General features: G+C 33.1%; 2 protein-coding genes and 1 pseudogene across 3 annotated transcripts; 2 read left to right on the top strand and 1 right to left on the bottom strand.

Moving 5' to 3' along the window:
• Positions 1-14102: 14102 nt before the first annotated feature.
• On the bottom strand, positions 14103-14918 carry LOC109126385 (BTB/POZ domain-containing protein). The gene is given in 4 exon segments (XM_087465411.1): positions 14103-14222; positions 14335-14405; positions 14408-14444; positions 14784-14918. Coding segments are annotated over 4 exon segments (363 nt in total).
• Positions 14919-15730: 812 nt separating this feature from the next.
• On the top strand, positions 15731-17418 carry LOC104710802 (BAHD acyltransferase At3g29680). The gene has a single exon (XM_010427460.2). It carries the CDS (start codon positions 15779-15781, stop codon positions 17141-17143), a length of 1365 nt encoding a protein of 454 aa, XP_010425762.1. The 5' UTR covers positions 15731-15778; the 3' UTR covers positions 17144-17418.
• Positions 17419-18698: 1280 nt separating this feature from the next.
• LOC104715152 (small ribosomal subunit protein RACK1z pseudogene) lies at positions 18699-20630 on the top strand (annotated as a pseudogene). The gene is made up of 3 exons (XR_015566197.1): positions 18699-18703; positions 18939-19674; positions 20237-20630. The product of XR_015566197.1 is annotated as a small ribosomal subunit protein RACK1z pseudogene (transcript).
• Positions 20631-21309: the final 679 nt, after the last annotated feature.

The following is a 21309-nucleotide window of genomic DNA, read 5'->3' as shown; positions in this document are numbered from 1 at the left end:
ATGGTGTGCCTGTTAGTATTGTGTCTGATAGAGATTCCAAGTTCACTTCGGTGTTCTGGAGGGCGTTTCAGGCAGAGTTGGGCACGAAGGTGCATATGAGTACAGCCTATCATCCTCAGACGGACGGTCAGTCAGAGAGGACGATCCAGATTTTGGAGGATTTATTGAGGATGTGTGTGCTGGATTGGGGTGGTCATTGGGCAGATCACTTGAGCTTGGTGGAGTTTGCTTATAACAACAGCTACCAGGCTAGTATTGGGATGGCTCCTTATGAGGCCCTGTATGGGAGGCCGTGTCGTACACCTTTATGTTGGACTCAGGTGGGGGGAGAGGAGCATTTTTGGTGCGGATTTTGTTCAGGAGACCTCGGAGAAGATTCGGGTTTTGAGGCTGAACATGAAGGAGGCTCAGGATCGGCAGAAGAGCTATGCTGATAAGAGGAGAAAGGATCTTGAGTTTCAGGTTGGTGATAGAGTGTACCTCAAGATGGCCATGTTGCGGGGTCCGAACAGGTCTTTGACAGAGACTAAGTTGAGTCCGAGGTACATGGGTCCGTTCAGAGTGGTTGAGCGGGTGGGACCAGTGGCATATAGGCTGGAGTTGCCTGAGGTTATGCGTGCGTTCCACAAGGTATTTCATGTGTCGATGCTGAGGAAGTGTCTTCACGAGGGTGATCAGTTGTTGGCTAAGATTCCTGAGGATCTTCAGCCTAACATGACTTTGGAGGCGAGACCAGTGAGGGTGCTCGAGAGGAGAGTCAAGGAACTTCGGAAGAAGAAGATTCCTTTGATGAGGGTCCTGTGGGACTGTGACGGAGTAGAGGAGCAGACTTGGGAGCCCGAGGCGAGGATGAAGGCAAGGTTTAAGAAGTGGTTTGAGAAGCAGACCGCTTGAGCTTGTCTAGCCGGGTCCGAGCTGTAGTCCGTGGCTGGAGCGGGTACGGAGTATTCCAGCCCATCTCTCTTGATTTTTGGTCGCTTAGGGGTGGTTGGTTGTGCGACTAAGTATCAAGATGAGGTGGTGCTCGGGATGCGGGTTGTTGGCTCCGGTTGTTGTATTTTTGGTTTTTCTGATGTAATTTCGTTGAGATTGTAACGATTATGACATTTTGAGATTAATAAGATGAGTATTTTTCTTTATGTTTGACTGTTGTTGTCATGGGAAAAGAGAAATAGCTCGGGTTTCTATTTTTGGAAAGTTTCCATAAATAGAAAGTTTCCACAAAAGGAAGGTTTCCATAAATAGGAAGTTTCTAAAATGGGAATGTTTTGTGGAAAAGTGAGGTAGATCTAGCCGGGAGATACTCGTTGGCATCAGTGTTTGTTTTTGCTCTAGGCCGTGTGGGCCCAACTCACGTGATACCGATAGCTCGATGGACTTTGTGGCCAGAGAGTGGGAGTGGTATGCTGCTTCGGATGACGATCCGAGAGCGCGCTTGAGGGTGACGACCCAAGAGCGGGATATGTGAGGCTCCCTGGATACCGTAGCTGTGAGCCGAGGCTCGGCAGTGAGCCGGTATGTCTCGAGGGTTGCGACCCGAGAGCGGGGGGAGTGTGTGTGTGTGACTTCCTGGATGCCGTAGCTTAAGGCGGTTGGCCTGATAGCGAGCCGGCATGATTCGTTGGTTGCGACCACGGACGGGGGAAGCACTGAGTTGTGAGTAGATAGTGTTATGATGCGAGTATATTGGCTAGAGGGAGACCTCGAGGGTCAGTCGGAGGTGTGCGGGCTGTTGCGACAGTGGCACGGGAAACCTTGACTGATGGTGTTTAGTCCGGTCTGGGGACGTGCGGGCCGTGATGACGGTGGCACGGAGGTCCTTGGCAGATGGACGGTATTGCGGGATTCGGGGACGAATCCATATTGGTGGGGGAGAATTGTAACGCCCGCGAACCAATTTGTGTATTTTTGGTGTGGGTGTTGATCGACACCCTTGGTGGCATCGATCGACACCAGGTTTTCCGGTTTGGTCGGGTTTGATTTAATTGCCGAATTGGTTCGGTTTGGTTCAATTAAAATCCCTAAAATCGTGTGTAAAAGGGGAAAAAAATGACCCTAGGTCGTATTATTTGTTTGTACTCGCCGCTTTTGAGAGGAAAAGAAAGGAGAGAGAGTTCTTAAGCTTTTGGGAGAAGTTTGGGAGATTACTTGCTGTTCCTGAGAGTTTTGGAGCTGGGAAAGAGTTAGAAGCTTGCTAGGAGTGAGGATTTCGTTCCTACTGTTCAGAATCTTCTTGTTCTTGAGGTGAGTGCTTGACCATGGTTGATCTAAGCATGAGATCTCTCTTGTTTGAGTGTTTTCCTTGTTGTTTTGTGTTGTTTTGTGCTTGGGTTCGTTGTTTGTGTGATTTCTAGTGATTTCCGAGATGGATAGACTCGATTGGAGTCGATTTTGGGTTGATTGGAGTCGGAGTTCGTCGCTAGGATTCGCGCAGATCGTGTCTGCAGAGGAGGCATCGATCGACACTCAGGAGCATCGGTCGACACCAATTTGATGGGCATCGGTCGACACTGTTTGGCATCGGTCGACACCTTGTTGTAGCATCGATCGACACCGTTTGGCATCGGTCGACACTAGTCTTATCCGAGACTTGTTTTTCTGATTTGATGTATTGTTGTGTGTTGTTTGTTTTGCTTGAACTTGAGGGTCTCATCTGCTTGTGTGTATAACCCAGTAGATGGGAGGATGGCCTCACTAAGTATTTATGATAATACTTACGCATCTCAATTGTTGTTTGTGGTGTGCAGGTAAAGGAAAAGTGTGATCGTGGAATCAAGGGCTATGAGGAGGAGGATGTTCTAGAGGCTTGATTGATTGTGGTCTAGCTGTTGTTAGGTTGCTAGATTAAGTCAACGGAACATTATAGGATGTTAGCTTTTGGTTAATTCTTTATTTGGATTATGCTGTTATTGAGTTTTGGTTTATGGTTGTTGAAATTCTTTTGGTTTAATGGAATTTGTTTTATTTGATTATCCGCGGTTATTGGTTGATGTTAGGATGTTAGTGGGTATGGGACCACTAGTAAATTAAGGTATTAAAAAAAAAAAACGGGAAGGGTTGTTTCATTTGCCATTAATGAGATTCAAAACTGGACATTTTTACCCTTTTCTAAGTTTAAAAAAAAAAAAAAATCAAAAATTAAAAATAAAACGAATTTTGTTTTACAAAATCGGAAATCTAATATATTTACACAATATCTCTTTTTAAAAAAATGAAAGATAAATATTAGAATATATTATGAATATTTGTTTAAAGAAATTTTCTATTTCTTAAAATTTTAAAATGGTAAAGATAATTACGACGATTTTCCTTCTAAGCTATATATATAGAGGCTCATCCAAAACAGTAGAAGTCGGATTCATTAAGCTAAACATATATTTTGAGAGTATAATGTTTTTTTTGTATTATTTTGGTTCTAATGAATCAACTTTACTATTGTGTGATTTAGATTTTTTTTTTCATATTGATGTACTATCCATATGCTTTGATGCTTTGCATGATTAATTTTTATGCTGCTATAATTTTTAATTATTATGTTGAATCATATCAAAAGTTTTACTCATTTTGTACTATTTGGTTGTGTTTTAGGTGTACCTGTCATGGACCATGGACATTTTTTTGTATATCGAAAACAAGATTGGACGAACAAGTTGATGAAGCAAGCAAAAAAATCAAATCGGTAAAGTATTTTTAATAATTGTATTTATTTATTTTTTTATAGTGGTGATTGTTATTCAATTTTATTCTCTTGGTTAAACATGATCATATTTTTATTCCATGATTTTTTTTATTCTACAAGTAAATGAGCAAAGATAACTTTTGAAAATTTTATATGATTCATCGGATACTAATTTTTTCTTTTTTTTTTTTGTTGTAGTGGTTGTTTGGAAAGCAAGATCAAGCAATCATAGACTTTGTCTATGGATTCTCCATCTTTAAAAAATATAGGTTGTATTATTTTCGATATTTTGTTTTGTAGTTTAGTAATTTGAAATATAATTTTATATGTAACCTAATACATATTTTTTTGTTTCAGTTGAATTCATGGATGATCATTGATCATAATTGTGGATCTACAAAACTGGATATAATAAAATTCAGCTATTAATTTTTGCTAATCTGAATCTTTATTTTTCTAAATAATATTGTTGCTAATGTTTTTTTGTAATAATTATAGTTGCAGAAAATTATGGTGGATTCTGTTCATAACAAATTTATGGTAATTTTCTAAAAACTTGGATTTTTTTTCTATTTACAAATAGATTTAAATTATAATTCTATTTATATGTAACCTATTACATATATTTTTTGGTTTCAGTTGAATTCATGGATGATCATTGATCATAATTGTGGATCTACAAAATTGAATACATAATGAAATTTAGATATTAATTTTTGCTAACCGAATCCTTAATTTTTTAAAATAATATTGTTGCTAATATTTTTTGTAATGATTATAGTTGCACAAAAATTATGGTGGATTCTATTCATAAAAAAATTATGGTAATTTTCTAAAAACTTTGATTTCTTTCTATTTACAAATAAGCTAAATATTTTTTATGACTAATATTTAAATAAATATTTGTTACTAATATTTCTTCATAAATATTTGTGACTAATATTCCTTCTTCCTCTTAAATTGATAGAAAGAAGAATGAAGGAATATTAATTGGATTCGGGATTTTATATCTCAGAGATTTTTCAAGAAGGAAAGAGATTAAGGAAGATTAGGAAGAGTTTTTTTAAACAATTTACAATTATTGTTTATTTGAAATTGCTTTAGACGGATAAATAATATATAATAAATAGTAAATTTCTCATATTTTTAATAAAAAAAATCAGAAATCTAAATTTTATGTCTCATTTAAAATTTAAAAGTAATAGAAAATAAATACTAGAATATATTACAAATATTTCTTTGAGAATATCCCTGTTTTTAAAATTAGTAAATTTCTACAGACCTTTTGTTTCACTTTTAAAATTATTTTTCTTTTAAAAACAAAAATTAGAAGAAAAAAAACATAAATCAAATATTTACATCCAATTTAAACTTTTTTAAAAAAGTGGAAATAAATACTTAAATCTTTTGTAAATATTTGTTCAAGTAATTTTATATTTTCTAAAATGTTAAATTTCTGTAGATAATTATAACGGTTTGATTTGGATAGAAGGAATTGAAAATCTCGAGAGGATATACTAAAAATATCCATTTAATTTGATGTAAATCTCCGGAAAACCCATGTTATTCCGGCTGGATACTCTATCACCAAAAGAAGGAACAAAGATTCTAATTAAGACAAAAGGTCCTGACAATTAAAATGTATATATATTGAAAATATAAATGAGTAATTTTAACAAATTATTTTTCTTTCACTTTTAAAAATAAACTGTTTAAAAAACGTATTGTTATTTTTAAAACAAAAATTAGAAAATCTCAAAAATAAAATAATCGAATCCCATTTTAAATTATTAAAAATGGAAAATAAATACTATTTTTGAAGATTAAATTATAGCTTCTCTTTTAGTTAATTCTTTTCCATTTACATTTTTGTTGGAATCCTTTTTAGCCTTATAATTAATTTACTTTTTGGTTTGTTAAAGTAGTTGAACTATTATATATTTGCCCACACAAATTTATAAAAGAATTGAATTAGTAATATATATTTGACCACAAAAAAGTTTAGACAATAATTCTTTTTAAAAAAAAATTTTCCCGCACAAGTCAAATTGTTATTTGGTTAATTGAATGTAATTTATTTTTCGCAAAACAAAATTATAAATAAGTGTTTAATTTTACTGTTGTAGGTCTAATGTTGACACATGCTCAGATAGAAAATATATGTTTAACTAAAATAGAATTGATGCTGCGATCGAATGGAACGTCTCTTACGGCGTTTGAGAAAATGCCTAAACCAGATAATAGTATGATAAACACATGTGTAAATAGGCTTATCGCAGATGAGAAAATATATAAACTTCATAAACAACAGGAATTGTACAATGAGTTGTTACCTATGCTAACTGAGGAGCAAAGACGTGTTTATGAAGAAATCATTCACTCTGTGAATCACAACAAATGTGGTATGTTTTATGTTCATGGATTTGGTGGTAATGGAAAACTTTCTTGTGGACTATTCTTGGTGCTGATATAAAGTCTAAAAGTAATATTGTTATGAATGTTGCTTCAAGTGGTATAGCTGCTTTGCTTTTGGAAGGTGGTAGAACGGCTCATTCAAGATTTGGTATTCCAATCAATCTTAATGAATATTCTGTGTGTACTATCGATGCCGAATCGGATCTTGCTGACTTAATTAGAGAAGCAAAACTCATAATATGGATATTGAAGTAATAATTTTAAGAAATATTAATATTAAATACATATCTAAAATTCCATCTTTATTTTTTTATTTACAGGTGAGGAGAGACGATATCTTAGGTCTGATAGTATTGAAACGTCAGATAAAAATGCTCATGATAATATGATCTACACTCAGGAATTTCTAAACAGTATACAAGTTTCTGGATTGTCAAGCCATGTTTTAACGTTGAAAATAGGAGCATCTTCATGTTGCTAAGGAATATAGATCCTAAGGGAGGTTTGTGTAACGATACAAGGTTAATTATTACTCAGATGGCCAATCATGTAATCGAAGCAAGAATCGTGACAGGAAAAAAGATCAGTGGTAGAGTACTTATCCCTAGGATGTATGTTAGTCCACCTGATGCAAAGTTTCCCTTTCGTATGAGGCAACGCCAGTTTTCTGTTACTGTGGCGTTTGCAATTACTATAAACAAAAGTCAAGGTCATACGCTAGAACAACGATTGTTTCTACCAAAACCGGTTTTCACACATGGACAGCTTTATGTTGTCTTCTCTCGAGTCACAATCAGAAAAGAATTCAAGGTGTTACTTACAGATAAAGATGGAAAATGCCAGAATAAAACAGTTAATGTTGTTTTTAAAGAGGTATTTGAGACTGTATAATGATGGTTTGTAGTTGGATAATTGTTTTGGATATTTAGACTTGAATTATATTTCTTCTCTTAAATATAGTGATTTTTAATATTTTTAACACTACCTCTATTTTATAGTCAGATATAGACTTTCACATTGGAGAAAACCATTTTCTAATTTAGACTTATTCTATATTATAAAATAATAGATGAATACACTGTAGATGGTCTAAGAACATATTATTTAAAATTTTCACATGATTATATTTTATTTGGTTTCAACAATGTTGTTTGAAAACATATAATTGTTAGCTGTATCATAAAGTGTATATATAATTTTACATCATATCTATTAACTACAAACTTTACCTTTAACCTGTAATTATATATACTAGGATTTCAGCCCATACGTTATCGTATGGGAAAATGAAAATTTAAAATGACTAACTTTATGGTAATTCTTTAACTGTATAGTATAAAAATCATAAATAATGACTAAGATTAATCAACCAAATAGTTAAATAAAATATTTGTTGTATATATAAAATGAAAAATCGATTCAGTGAAAATAAGAGAATAGGGTTAAACATATATAAATCTAAGTTTACTGAATCATACTCAGATAATCAATTTTGAAAGATATTCACATTAAAAAAAAATCATTATTCTATCAAAATTTATAAAAAATAATAAGAGAATCAGGGAGAAAGAGCTATAGCTGCAACAAACTAAATTGACTAAAAATATAAATTTATTAAAAATTAGAAATCACAATTAATTACCTAAATTAATACTTGGAAGAGATGATCAATACAGGTAGATGGAAAACGACACCAAATAAAAGTTAGATGAATAAATCATAAATAAAACAATTCAAAATTTTTTAACAAAGATGAGTGAATCAATGTTGATTAATAAATTGAAAGAAAATAATACTTATAATTTTTAAATTTGGAGGTGTTAAACAATACTCAAAGAACAAAAACTCTTTTCAAGGTCCATAATATATATATGTCCATAATAAATGTGAACACTAAAAGTTGTGAATACAGCAAAGAAACACAATTGTTGGATCAAAATATTACAACATTTAATATTATTAATAAATCTAAACATCTAGATGAGATAATAAAAATAATCTTATCCCTTATATTTAAATTGACACCTAAAAGTGAGTTTGCTATAATATATAAACATATAAATCTATGAAAAATTAATAATCACAATCAATTACCTAGATTAATAATTGAAAAAGATGATTGATGCATGAATAAATGGAAAACGACACCAAACAAAAGTTAGATGAATGAATCAATAAATAAAACAATCCAAATTTTAACAAAGATGAGTGAATCATGTTGACTAATAAATTAAAAAAAATATTACTCATAATTTTTAAAAATTGGAGGTGAGAAATAATACTCACTCAAAGAACAAAAACTCTTTTCAAAGTCCATAAAAATCTGTATATATATAAAAACAAAAATGTGTGAAAACAAAGAGGTGTGAAACAAAAAGGTGTAAAACAAAAAGATGCGAAAACTAACAAGTGCAAAGATTGAAAGCTAGGGTACGACGAAGAAACACAATTATTTGATTAAAACATTGCAACTTTATATAAACCAAAAGATGTAAAACAAAAAGGTGTGAAACCTAACGGGTGCCAACATGGAAAACTGGGGATGCGACGAAGAAACACAATTGTTGGATCGAAACTTTGCAACTTTTGAGATTATTAACAAAGAGTGAGATAATTAATGATACTCAAAGAGCAAAAACTTTTTTTAAAGTCCATAAAAATCTGTATATATATAAAAATAAAAATGTGTGAAAAAAGAGGTGTGAAACAAAAAGGTGCAAAAACTAACAAGTGCAAACATTGCAAGCTAGGATACGACGAAGAAACACAATTGTTGGATCAAATAGGTGAGAAACAAAAAGTTGTGAAACAAAAAGATGCGAAAACTAACAAGTGCAAACATTGAAAGGTAAGGAAATGATGAAGTAACACAATTGTTGGATCAAAACATTGCAACTTTATATAAACAAAGAGGTGTAAAACAAAAAAGTGTGAAAACTAACCGGTGCCAACATGAAAAGTTGGGGGTGCGACGAAGAAACACAATTGTTGGATCAAAACTTTGCAAATTTTAAGATCATTAACAAAAGGTGAGATCAATAATGATACTCAAACAACAAAATTGTTGGATCACAATTGTTGGATCACAACTTTACAAATTTTGAGATCATTAACAAAGGGTGAGATCATTAATGATACTCAAAGAGCAAAAACATTTTTCAAAGTCCATAAAAATCTGTATATATATAAAAACAAAAATGTGTGAAAACAAAGAGATGTGAAACAAAAAGGTGTGAAACAAAAATGTGCAAAAACTATTAAGTGCAAACATTACAAGCTAGGGGTACGACGAAGAAACACAATTGTTGGATCAAAACATTACAACTATATATAAACAAATATGTGCAAAACAAAAAGGTGTGAAAACTAACATGTGCCTACATGGAAAGTTGGGGTGCGACAAAGAAACATAATTGTTGGATCAAAACGTTGGAACTTTTGAGATCATTAACAAAGGGTGAGATCATTAATAATACTCAAAGAACAAAAACTCTTTTCAAATTCCATAAAAATTTGTATATACATAAAAACAAAAAGGTGTGAAAACAAAGAAGTATGAAACAAAAAAGTATGAAAACTAACAATTGCAAACATTGAAAGCTAGGGGTACGAGAAGAAACTCAAACAACAAAATTGTTGGATCACAATTGTTGGATCACAACTTTACAAATTTTGAGATCATTAACAAAGGGTGAGATCATTAATGATACTCAAAGAGCAAAAACTTTTTTCAAAGTCCATAAAAATCTGTATATATATAAAAACAAAAATGTGTGAAAACAAAGAGATGTGAAACAAAAAGGTGTGAAACAAAAATGTGCAAAAACTATCAAGTGCAAACATTGCAAGCTAGGGGTACGACGAAGAAACACAATTGTTGGATCAAAACATTACAACTATATATAAACAAATATGTGCAAAACAAAAAGGTGTGAAAACTAATATGTGCCTACATGGAAAGTTGGGGTGCGACAAAGAAACACAATTGTTGGATCAAAACGTTGCAACTTTTGAGATCATTAACAAAGGGTGAGATCATTAATAATACTCAAAGAACAAAAATTCTTTTCAAATTCCATAAAAATTTGTATATACATAAAAACAAAAAGGTGTGAAAACAAAGAAGTGTGAAACAAAAAGGTATGAAAACTAACAATTGCAAACATTGAAAGCTAGGGGTACGAGAAGAAACTCAATTTTTGGTCAAAACATTGCAACTTTATATAAACAAAGTTATAAACAAAAAGGTGTAAAACAAAAATTTGTGAAAACTAACGGTGCCAACATGGAAAGCTGGGGGTGCGACAAAGAAACATAATTTTTGGATCAAAACTTTGCAAATTTTGAGATCATTAACAAAGGCTGAGATCATTAATAATACTCAAAGAACAATTTTTTTTCTTTCAAAGTCCATAAAATTCTGTATATATATAAAAATAAAAAAGTGTGAAAACAAAGAGATCTGAAACAAAAAGGTGTGAAACAAAAAGATGTGAATACTAACAAGTGCGAAAACTAACAAGTACAAACATTGAAAGGTTAGAGTATGACGTAGAAACACAATTGTTGGATTAAAACATTGCAACTTTATATTAACAAAAAGGTGTGAAACCTAACGGGTGCCAACATGGAAAACTGGGGATGCGATGAAAAAACACAATTGTTGGTTCGAAACTTTGCAACTTTTGAGATCATTAACAAAATGTGAGATAATTAATAATACTCAAAGAACATAAACTCTTTTCAATGTCCATAAAGATATGTATATATAAAAACAAAGACGTGTGAAGAAAAATAGGTGTGAAACAAAAAGATGCGAAAACTAACTAGTGCAAACATTGAAAGGTAAGGGTATGACGAAGTAACATAATTGTTGGATCAAAACATTGCAACTTTATATAAAAAAAGATGTGTAAAACAAAAAATTGTGAAAACTAACGGTGCCAACATGAAAATTTGGGGGTGCAATGAAGAAACACAATTGTTGGATCAAAACTTTGCAAATTTTGAGATCATTAACAAAGGGTGAGATCAATAATGATATTCAAAGAACAAAATTATTGGATCACAACTTTGCAAATTTTGAGATTATTAACAAAGGATGAGATCATTAATGATACTCAAAGAGCAAAAACTTTTTTTCAAAATCCATAAAAATCTGTATATATATAAAGACAAAAATGTGTGAAAACAAAGAGGTGTGAAACAAAAAGGTGTGAAACAAAAAGGTGAAAAAACTAACAAGTGCAAATATTTCAAGCTAGGGTTACGACGAAGAAAAAAAATTGTTGGATCAAAACATTACAACTATATATAAACAAATAGGTGCAAAACAAAAAGATGTGAAAACTAACTGGTGCCTATAAGGAAAGTTTGGGTGCGACAAAGAAACACAATTGTTGGATCAAAACTTTGCAACTTTTGAGATCATTAACAAAGTGTGAGATCATTAATAATACTCAAAGAACAAAAACTCTTTTCAAATTCCATAAAAATTTGTATATACATAAAAACAAAAAGGTGTGAAAACAAAGAAGTGTGAAACAAAAAGGTGTGAAACTAACAAGTGCAAATACTGAAAGCTAGGGGTACGAGAAGAAACCCAATTTTTGGATCAAAAAATTGCAACTTTATATAAACAAAGTAATAAACAAAGAGGTGTAAAACAAAAATTTGTGAAAACTAACGGTGCCAACATGGAAAGCTGGGGGTGCGACAAAGAAACATAATTTTTGGATCAAAACTTTGCATATTTTGAAATCATTAACAAATGGTGAGATCATTAATAATACTCAAAGAACAAATTTTTTTCTTTCAAAGTCCATAAAATTCTGTATATATATAAAACAAAAAAGTGTGAAAATAAAGAGGTGTGAAACAAAAAGGTGAAAACTCTAATTTGAGAAAATCATGAGATTCGATAAAATTGCTGATCTTCTTCCTGGAAGAACTAATTGGCGTATAAACGCCAAGGTCTTACATTCTTGGAGTATCAGCGAGTTCTTTACAAAAAAGTACTGCTTCTTGTGGATGTAGAGGTTAGCGTTGTTAATTGAACATCATTCTTACTTAAATTACTTAAATTTCAAATTTTAACAGTTCTTATATATATATATATATATATATATATGAATTCTTACACAATTGTTATTAAACTGTGAAGGGTAACACAATTGAAGCTACATTTTTACCAAATACACTCGCTAAACTTCAAAAATATATTGATGATGGTGACTGATATGATATTAGAACTTTCAAAGTAATCAATCCAACTCTGAATGAGAGGAATACTCATCATCCTTATCAAATTAAATTCACGGACGATACTACTATGACGTTGGTCCAACAATTGAGTCCAAAGAATTACTTTTGATTCGAGGATTTGGATGATATATATCGTGGAAGCACAGTTAATATTGATATGGTACAATCTGTGAGTATAGTTAATTGTAACTTTGTGTTTGGGAATCTAGAATCTTTATAGGATTTGTTGTAACTTTGTGTATTGGCCCCTCCCTTAGAAAAGTATGAATTAAACTTTTACAAAATGTAGATTTGCAACACTTTGGAAAACTAAATTCTATCTTTTCCCCAAATTAGATGTTTGTGGGTGTATAGATGTGGAAGATAAAAGAAGACCTCAGAGTGCCATTAAACGTAATGAATTTGTTTTCACGTTGTTGAATTGCAGGTAAAAGACATTTACTCTACCTTTAGGACAGTTACGTTTTAAAATTGTCTCTTTTAAGATTTTTTATTAATTTGATAAACATTTATGAATGAAACTGTGAAGTGTCGTGTCAAAGATAACTACGCTTCTGAATTCATGTCTAAATGACAATCAAACAGGTGCCATCTCATATACAAATCCGAACCTGAGTCTTGTGTAATGCGGTTTGTGAAAGTCGGAGAATATGAAGGTATGGAACATAAAATAGTTCTGATATAATCATCATAAGGTAACCAATATATTCTCTCTGCAAATGTTTATAGGTGCACCATGTAACGAAAACACATTGACGTCTTCGAAGATCTTTATAAACCACAGTTCGAAGGACTGGTAAGATTTGATTATAACTTTGTACACTTTATATATGATTATGTATGATGTTAAAATAATTTTGTTTCATACACTTAATATATTTATAGGTCTGAGTTTGCTGGACGTTATTACATAAACCATGTAATGGAGCATCAAAGTAAGAGCTCGGAGACTCAGTCATAAAGAATGGACTCAGAAATGAAGTTACCGTGGCTTAATGAACTTTTTGTATATGCAAACTTTAGTATAATTTTGAATGTTTGTAGTACCAAATACAATGGTCTAAACGAAAGTATATTTATGGGTTGCTTAAAATATTATTTTAATGGTGTAAAAAAAATTACATATTATATTGTCCCAAATTATTATATCAAGGTAATTAAAATTGACCGTAACAATTGTATTTGGCTCATTTAAAACTTTGTTACGGTCAATTTGGGTTTAAACTTTATAAATGAACTTTAAAATTTCAATTAAACTTTAAAAATGGACTTTAAATTTTAATTTATATTTTGCATATGTAGAGTAATACTATCAATAAACATTTTATTAACTATTCATTTTATTATTTTAAAAAATGAAAACAAAATATTTAATACGAAACTTACAAAAAAAATAATTTATGTCTGAACATACGAACTAATATAAAAATTAAAAAAAATTAAACAAGCTTTTAAAATATAAAAAAATTTTAATTCAACATTTTAAATAATTAAATTAATTTTTTTTTCTTTTTTCTATTCAGTTCTTGCCCGCACAAGCGTGCGGGTAAATCACCTAGTAAAGAATATATTTGTAACATAGAATATATTTAGGTACACTTTTAATAGTAACATACACTAGTAACATACATAAAGTATTTGTAAATGAATATAAATCAGTGTACTATAACAAAAATAAAATTTATAAACAACATACAAAAAATTTTAATATATTTTTGTTAAATTTAATTTAATTTATAAAACCTTAAACCCGCATATCTGGCGGGTCCTCATCTAGTAATTTAGAAAGGTTTGGTTTATTCATTAACATAACATAGGTATTAATACATAATGGTAGAGATATGATAAAGCTAAGTTTCCTATTCTAAAATAAATACAAATGTAAATAATACATAAGAGATAAATATAAATATTCCTAATGTATATCTTCTAGATCCTTCTAGTTGATCCTGATAGATCTCCGGTTTCCTTGATACATAGTGTATATCTTCGTGTTTCAGCTCCGAGAGAGTGATTGTCTCTAGCTTAGTCGCAGCCTTGATCTTGCTGATTCAAGTATCTTACTAAACACCTCAGATCTTGCAGACTATAAATATTCCACATTAATGTTGAGGAAAGAGCATTAACAAAAAGATTTACGTAAAAGATTTCGATAAATAATACTCTTTTCGTTTTAAAATATTCGTCATTCTCGGCCTAATTTTTTGTTTCATTTTAGTTGTCGTTCTCGCTTTCCAATGTCATTTATAGTAGAAAATTCTCTCATTTGCCCCTTATTAAATGAATAAAAAATTAACTTTAGAATTCTAATAGTCAAACAAGAGTATAATAAAACATTTATATTAATTTGTGTGAAAAACTCTAGAATGATAAGTAAAAGAAAACGGAGGGAGTAGTAATAGTAAGGAAAGAAGAAGAGACCAACAAGCATGTGGACAGATATAGATTCGCCCTTCTCATTACTGTCCCCTGGCTTTAGGCGTACATCGACGTGTCGTTGTTCTTTCAAAGCCCTTGCCAGTCCACCTACGAGTAGTTCTTTGTTGTTTTGCTCTCCCATGTTTGTAAGTTTATAATGGTTTTGATTTGGTTAACGATTAAACTCGGTTATATATAGAGAGCCTAGAGACGGTCAAAGTAACTCTTTCGATTTCGTTCCCGAGACGTTTGGACTTGAAAGGAGTATACTAAAAGTCACAAATTATTTGCGCTCATCTACAAAAAAAAATTATCACAGCTTTCAAAATTTCACAAACAATTGTTAAATTTGTTTTCGGAGCTAAGAAATTTCGGATCATTTCCTTACCGGTTTTTTTTTTTATTAAAACACAGAAAAAAAATTCTTAAAACCCTAAACGTATTAGTTACTTTCGACTTTTCAAAATGAATTATTAAAAACTCTTCTTTTTTTTTTTTTGTGACATTTCACTAAAACCACTTCTTAAAGCTGTCAACTAGGGACAAATCTCCATCTTTAAAAACTTCCTTCATATGTTTCATCCATACGATTTTCGTGATATGAAGAATATACTGTTTCGTGCTGCTTGACGATCGATGCTGCTTCTAATGTCCTAAAAGATTGAATTTGAAGAATCAAGATGAATCCTATCTGTTATCAACTCAGTCTATTGGGCTCACACAATGATGTGAAACAATATATGATTAATGGGATGATATATTTATATATCAGTATTAATATGATTTACGTACGTTGCTTTTTGCACTTCATGTCATATTGGTTTGAATAAATAACTATTTATGTGTGGTTTCCTTACAAATTTAAATTGGTTCGACCTACCAGAAAGCATCTTTACCTACTAAAAGCATCTTCCATATTTTATATGGACCTTTTGATCATTGGTGAATAGAGTCACCAAACACTAGTCTGCTTGAAACCAAGTGAGATTGTCTCCGTCAACGATGGCCTTAAACGTGATCAAGATCTCCCGAGTCAGCCCTGTAACTAGCTCAACCACCCCACTCCTCCTACCACTCACTTTTTTCGATTTACTTTGGCTAAAACTCAGTCCAATCGAGCGAGTGACCTTCTACAAACTCACTGAGTTGTCTTATGTCTCTTTCTTCTCCTCCATCCTCCCAAAGCTCGAGCTATCTCTCTCCCTCGCCATCTCACACTTCCTCCCTCTCTCTGGTCACCTCAAATGGAACCCACAAGATCCTAAGCCACGCGTCTTCGTCTTCTCACAAGACACTGTCTCTCTCACTGTGGCCGAGACCGACGCTGACTTCTCACGAGTCTCTAGCAAAGAGATTCGTCTCGAGACTGAGTTACGTTCTTTTATCCCCAAGTTAGAAGTTTCTTCTGAGTCAACGTCTCTTTTTTCTCTACAAGTTACTCTCTTCCCAAACCAAGGCTTTACCATCGGAATCACAACTCACCATGTCATTATGGACGGAAAAACCGCAACAAAGTTTCACAACTCTTGGGCTCATATCTGTAAATACGGAACCATACCGCAAGATCTTGATTTACCTTTGGTTTTAGATCGTACGGTCATCAATGTTCCGACCGGACTCGAATTCAAGATGTTGCAGCTCCTACCGTATCTGTCAAAAGACAGAGATAACGCAAGAACCTTAAAGGTTCCTCCAGCTAAAGATATCAAAGACGTCGTCTGGTTCACACTCCAACTGTCTCAAGAGAACATTGAGAAACTTAAAGAACGAGCCAAGAACGAGTCAATTCGGTCAGATCTTTATTTGTCAACGTTCGTAGTCACGTACGCTTATGTGTTGACATGTGTGGTTAAGGCACGTGGAGGTAGTGTGGATAGACCGGTTCGGTTTATGTACGCTGCTGATTTTAAAAACCGGTTAGTCCCGCCGGTTCCTTTGACCTACTTTGGGAACTGTGTGTTACCAATTGATTTTTATGGATACAAAGCTAAGACGTTTCTGGGGGATGATGGGTTTGTTAATGGTGTGGAGATTCTAAGTGACTCAGTCAAAGGTTTGGGTTTACGAAGTGTTGAGTCAATATGGGATGTTTATGAGGAAGGAACAAAAACGATGGAATTGGGTACGCAAGTATTGACTGTTACGGGTTCAAACCAGTTTGGGATATATGGATTGGATTTCGGGTGGGGAAGACCTATTCACACTGAAATTATGTCTCTTTACAAGAACGATGAGTTTTCTATGTCAGCGAGGAGAGATGAGATAGGTGGTGTGGAGATTGGTGTTTGTTTGAAGAAAAGTGAGATGGATGTTTTTAAATGTCGTTTTTGGGGGGAGATGGATTTGGCAATGATGTCAAAATTATAAGTGGTTCGGTCAGAGGTTTTGTTTGTCGGACTTAAGATCAAGTAGTGACTTGTGAGTTCTTTTATGGTTTTTTAAAAGACACAACGGAACAAAAAACTGTGAATGGTTTTGTCAATGTGTCACAATCATCCTCATATGTTTGTAAGTTCGAGGTTGAGCATTATATTATTTCCCTTTGTGGTGTTTTATAGGTTTCTTTTCTATATATATTGTAACTCTTCAAACCATTCATATAATTTCAGTGATAAAAAAAAAAATCTTGATTCTGCTTAGAATTTCTTTGTTATTGTTGGAGTGAATTTTTTTTTTTTTTTTTTTTTTTTTGTGGAATCGAATGTAAAATTAATTCAAGCAAAAAAAAAACTGTTTTAGTTTTACAATGACTGTGACTTTTATGTTAATGTGTCTGAAAAGCCAGAGAGTATTAATCGATAATACTACATCTTCTTGCTCTGGTTCTTGCGAGAATTAGGGTCGAGTAGCAAACCAAATGGTGAGCTCGACATCGTATGAGAAGTCGCCTTACAATCACCAATCTTCTCGATCTTAACATTTGGGCTTGAACAGGAAAGCAGAGACGGAGTTAAATGAGAAGCTCCTTTGAAATACACGCCAAGCAGAGGTACTACATATCACACTGGACAACCCCACTCTACAACACTCTAGTGCTCTGTACGCACTTGAGAACCAAACGTAACATGCATCAAACCGCTACTTCAAGAACTAGGGACAAAGACTAGTCCCTTCACTCCTGAGACACAGTAGCGTTGACATGAAAAAGACCTAGACGTGTCAAGTTCTTGGGTTGTTCCGAACCGAAGGAAAAAAGGTAAGAAACTTTTCTACGAACCTATTTTCTTGAAACGAGAAAGGGAGGTGGGCGCTAAAAAGGAAGAGCATAGGAGATCTTGATGAGCATTGATATGGTTAGTCCTGTCAACTACAACAAATGTGATGTGTGCGTAGTTTTCACTAAAAAAATCTTAAATAACTGCACACGAATTTTTCTGCAAATGTACAACTATCAGCTGAATTACTTAAGGTATCAATACAAAACAAATGATATTCAAGCAATGAATCCTGAAAGAGAACTCAAAGCAAATAAAGATTTCTTCTTTTTAGTTTTTTTTAGTAATTCAGGGATTAAAAAGCTTTGAGCATGAAAATTATCTCCAAAGTTCATGAATTAAATAACTACGATATCTATATATATAAAGTGAACGTTTTCTCTCTTCTGGTGCATCCACGTCAGCATTTTTTCTTAAATATTTTGAGTTTTTCGGATTGGACTTAGTCCAAAATTTTGCAGAGATAATTCAGGCCTAGCAGTTTTTCTATCTTATTGATTAAACCTATGAATGTCTCTGCTCCGCGATGTGTCCACGACTCTCCATCTCCACCGGTTGCTCCTCTCCTTAACTCATGATCCATGTCGTTTCATCATCTGATGTGAATTGAAGTCTTCCATCACAATTGCTACGGTTTAGTTTGTAACTGTTAATTATGTTCTTCCATCTTCTCTGATTTAATGGAGAGTCCACTACTTCTTCTTTAAATGTCGTAAGTCCTTCTGTTATATAAACCAATCTCTTCCTATTTTCATTTTCTCAACTTACATTTGGCCTTACATTCTCTGCTTAGAAGTATGAATTCTTTGTTCGTTTCTTTCGCCGACCTTAAAGCTGGTCGACTTGACCAACAAATCGTAGGTAGGATCCTCTGTTTCTGGCCTGCTTGAAACCTTAAAAAAGGTGGACAACTCATGGGGGTTGATTTCCTTCTGATTGACGAAAAGGTACCCTCAATCTCCATTCTCCCCTTCATTCATTCTTAATTCATTCGTTGAGGATGTTGTTCTCTCCTCAGATGGACAATTCGCCCTTTCCGGTAGCTGGGACGGTGAGCTCCGTCTTTGGGATCTAGCTGCTGGTGTCTCCTCTCGTCGATTCGTCGGACACACCAAGGATGTGCTCTCCGTCGCCTTCTCCCTTGACAACCGTCAGATCGTCTCTGCGTCTCGTGACCGTACGATCAAGCTGTGGAACACTCTAGGTGAGTGCAAGTACACGATCTCAGAAGGAGGTGGTGAGGGACACCGTGATTGGGTTAGCTGCGTCAGATTCAGCCCTAACACACTTCAGCCGACGATTGTCTCAGCCTCGTGGGACAAAACCGTGAAAGTGTGGAACCTCTCGAACTGCAAGCTCAGATCGACACTTGCTGGTCACACTGGATACGTGAGCACTGTTGCCGTGTCACCTGATTGTTCACTCTGTGCAAGTGGAGGCAAAGACGGTGTTGTTTTGCTGTGGGATTTGGCTGAGGGGAAGAAGCTTTACTCTTTTGAAGCTAACTCTGTGATCCATGCCCTTTGCTTCAGTCCCAACAGGTACTGACTCTGTGCTGCAACTGAACAAGGTATTAAGATTTGGGACCTGGAGAGCAAGACCATTGTTGAGGATTTGAAGGTTGATCTCAAGGCTGAGGCCGAGAAGGCTGACAACATTGGCCCTGCTGCCACCAAGAGGAAGGTACACACATACTAACAAACTAACTCATGACTTGATTTCGAGTTTCACTTTGGTTTTGATAGAATGCTCTGTTGTTGTTTGTAATGTTGGTTATGTCTGATGATTAAGTAGTAATCAAGGTCTGTTGTAGGAAATGAGGAAGTTCATTGAAAAGATTGTAATGGATTGATTTATTATTAATCTAGGTCTGTAATTCTGGTTGTTTTCTTTGCTTTGTCATGTGAGTTACTTGTGTTCTCGTCTTTTGCCTGTATTTAGCTTCACATAGAGGCATTACCCTGTTGTTGAGGATATGTATCTGTGAAACCTATATAACAATTGCGTTTTTAGTCTATAGATTTGAGACTACCTTGTCAACGTAGGGTTATAATGTATTTCATTCTCCATACTCTTCGATTACCTAAGATATCTTGCAAGACTTGATATCTTCTAAAGTGTTCGTTTTTGGATGATTCATCATTCATGTTGTTAGACTTTATTCCTCAAGAATTTCGAACATAGCCCATTGTTTTCTGTGTATAACAATGGAAACTGAATTCGATATGTTTGTTGATTGGGTCAGGTTATTTACTGCACAAGCCTGAACTGGAGCGCTGATGGAAGCACCCTGTTCAGTGGTTATACCGAACCCGACAAGTTCGTGAACGTAGAAGAACAACATCCACCGCTTTTAAAGCTCAAGAATGAAGAAGTCTGTAAAAAGAAGAAGAAGAATCAGAAAAATAGAGAGTGAGAAGATACATAGGCCCGTGGTTTTTTTCATATTTGGGCTTCTTTTTCTTGGCCCATTAAGTTTCATAATAAAGTTGAGGTTGTTTATAAATAAATAACCTTGGCTTACGGTTTTACCCGAACCGAGAGAACTAAAATTTTCGCTCAAATACTAAAACTTTAGGTTAAGTTATAATTGTGGTAAGTATTAATTAAGGTAACAAAAGGTTTGTTCCATTGTCAAACTTGACTTTCGAGTGAGTTTTAATTAAGATGATCTCAATTTTAAAAAATCTAATCTCAATTTTAAAAAATCTAAACAGCATACTAAATTATACTTATACTTACTGCAAAACTTATTTGTATAAAAAATATCCAACAATACAACATAAGCAACCAAAATCAAATACAAAAACAGCAATACAACATAAGTAACCAAAATCAAATGCAAAACAAACGTAAATATGATTTTAACGTAACCAAAAAACTAAAATACACAACAAAATTCAGAATAAACTTTAATCTAATTATCGCGCTACTATTTTGCTCACTTCTCCTTCCTCCACATCAGCATCCACCTAATCAATTTGTTTTTTTTTTTTTTTTGCATAAAAAATATTATTTTTAATATTCATTTAATTGCATATTTATTAATTATAATTAATAACAGTAAAAAATAAATAAAAAAACGTATTAAAAACTAATTAAATTTTAGAATAGTATAAACAATAATATTTTTTTTTAGTAAATAATAAAATTAATAACTATCTAAAAAATGAATTAAGTAAATTCAATGAAAATTTTAAAATAGTAAAAATAATACTATAAATTTGTTTTAGTAATAATATTATTATTAAAATTATAACCAAAAAATAATTATATTCCAAAATTTAGAATGGGTTAATGGGTTTTAGAATGTAAGTA

This window comes from Camelina sativa, chromosome 9 (genome assembly GCF_030686135.1).
Source record: "Camelina sativa cultivar CO46 ecotype springtype chromosome 9, ASM3068613v1".
In the NCBI taxonomy this organism is placed as follows: Eukaryota; Viridiplantae; Streptophyta; class Magnoliopsida; order Brassicales; family Brassicaceae; genus Camelina; species Camelina sativa.
This window is presented reverse-complemented; position numbering and strand designations above follow the sequence as displayed.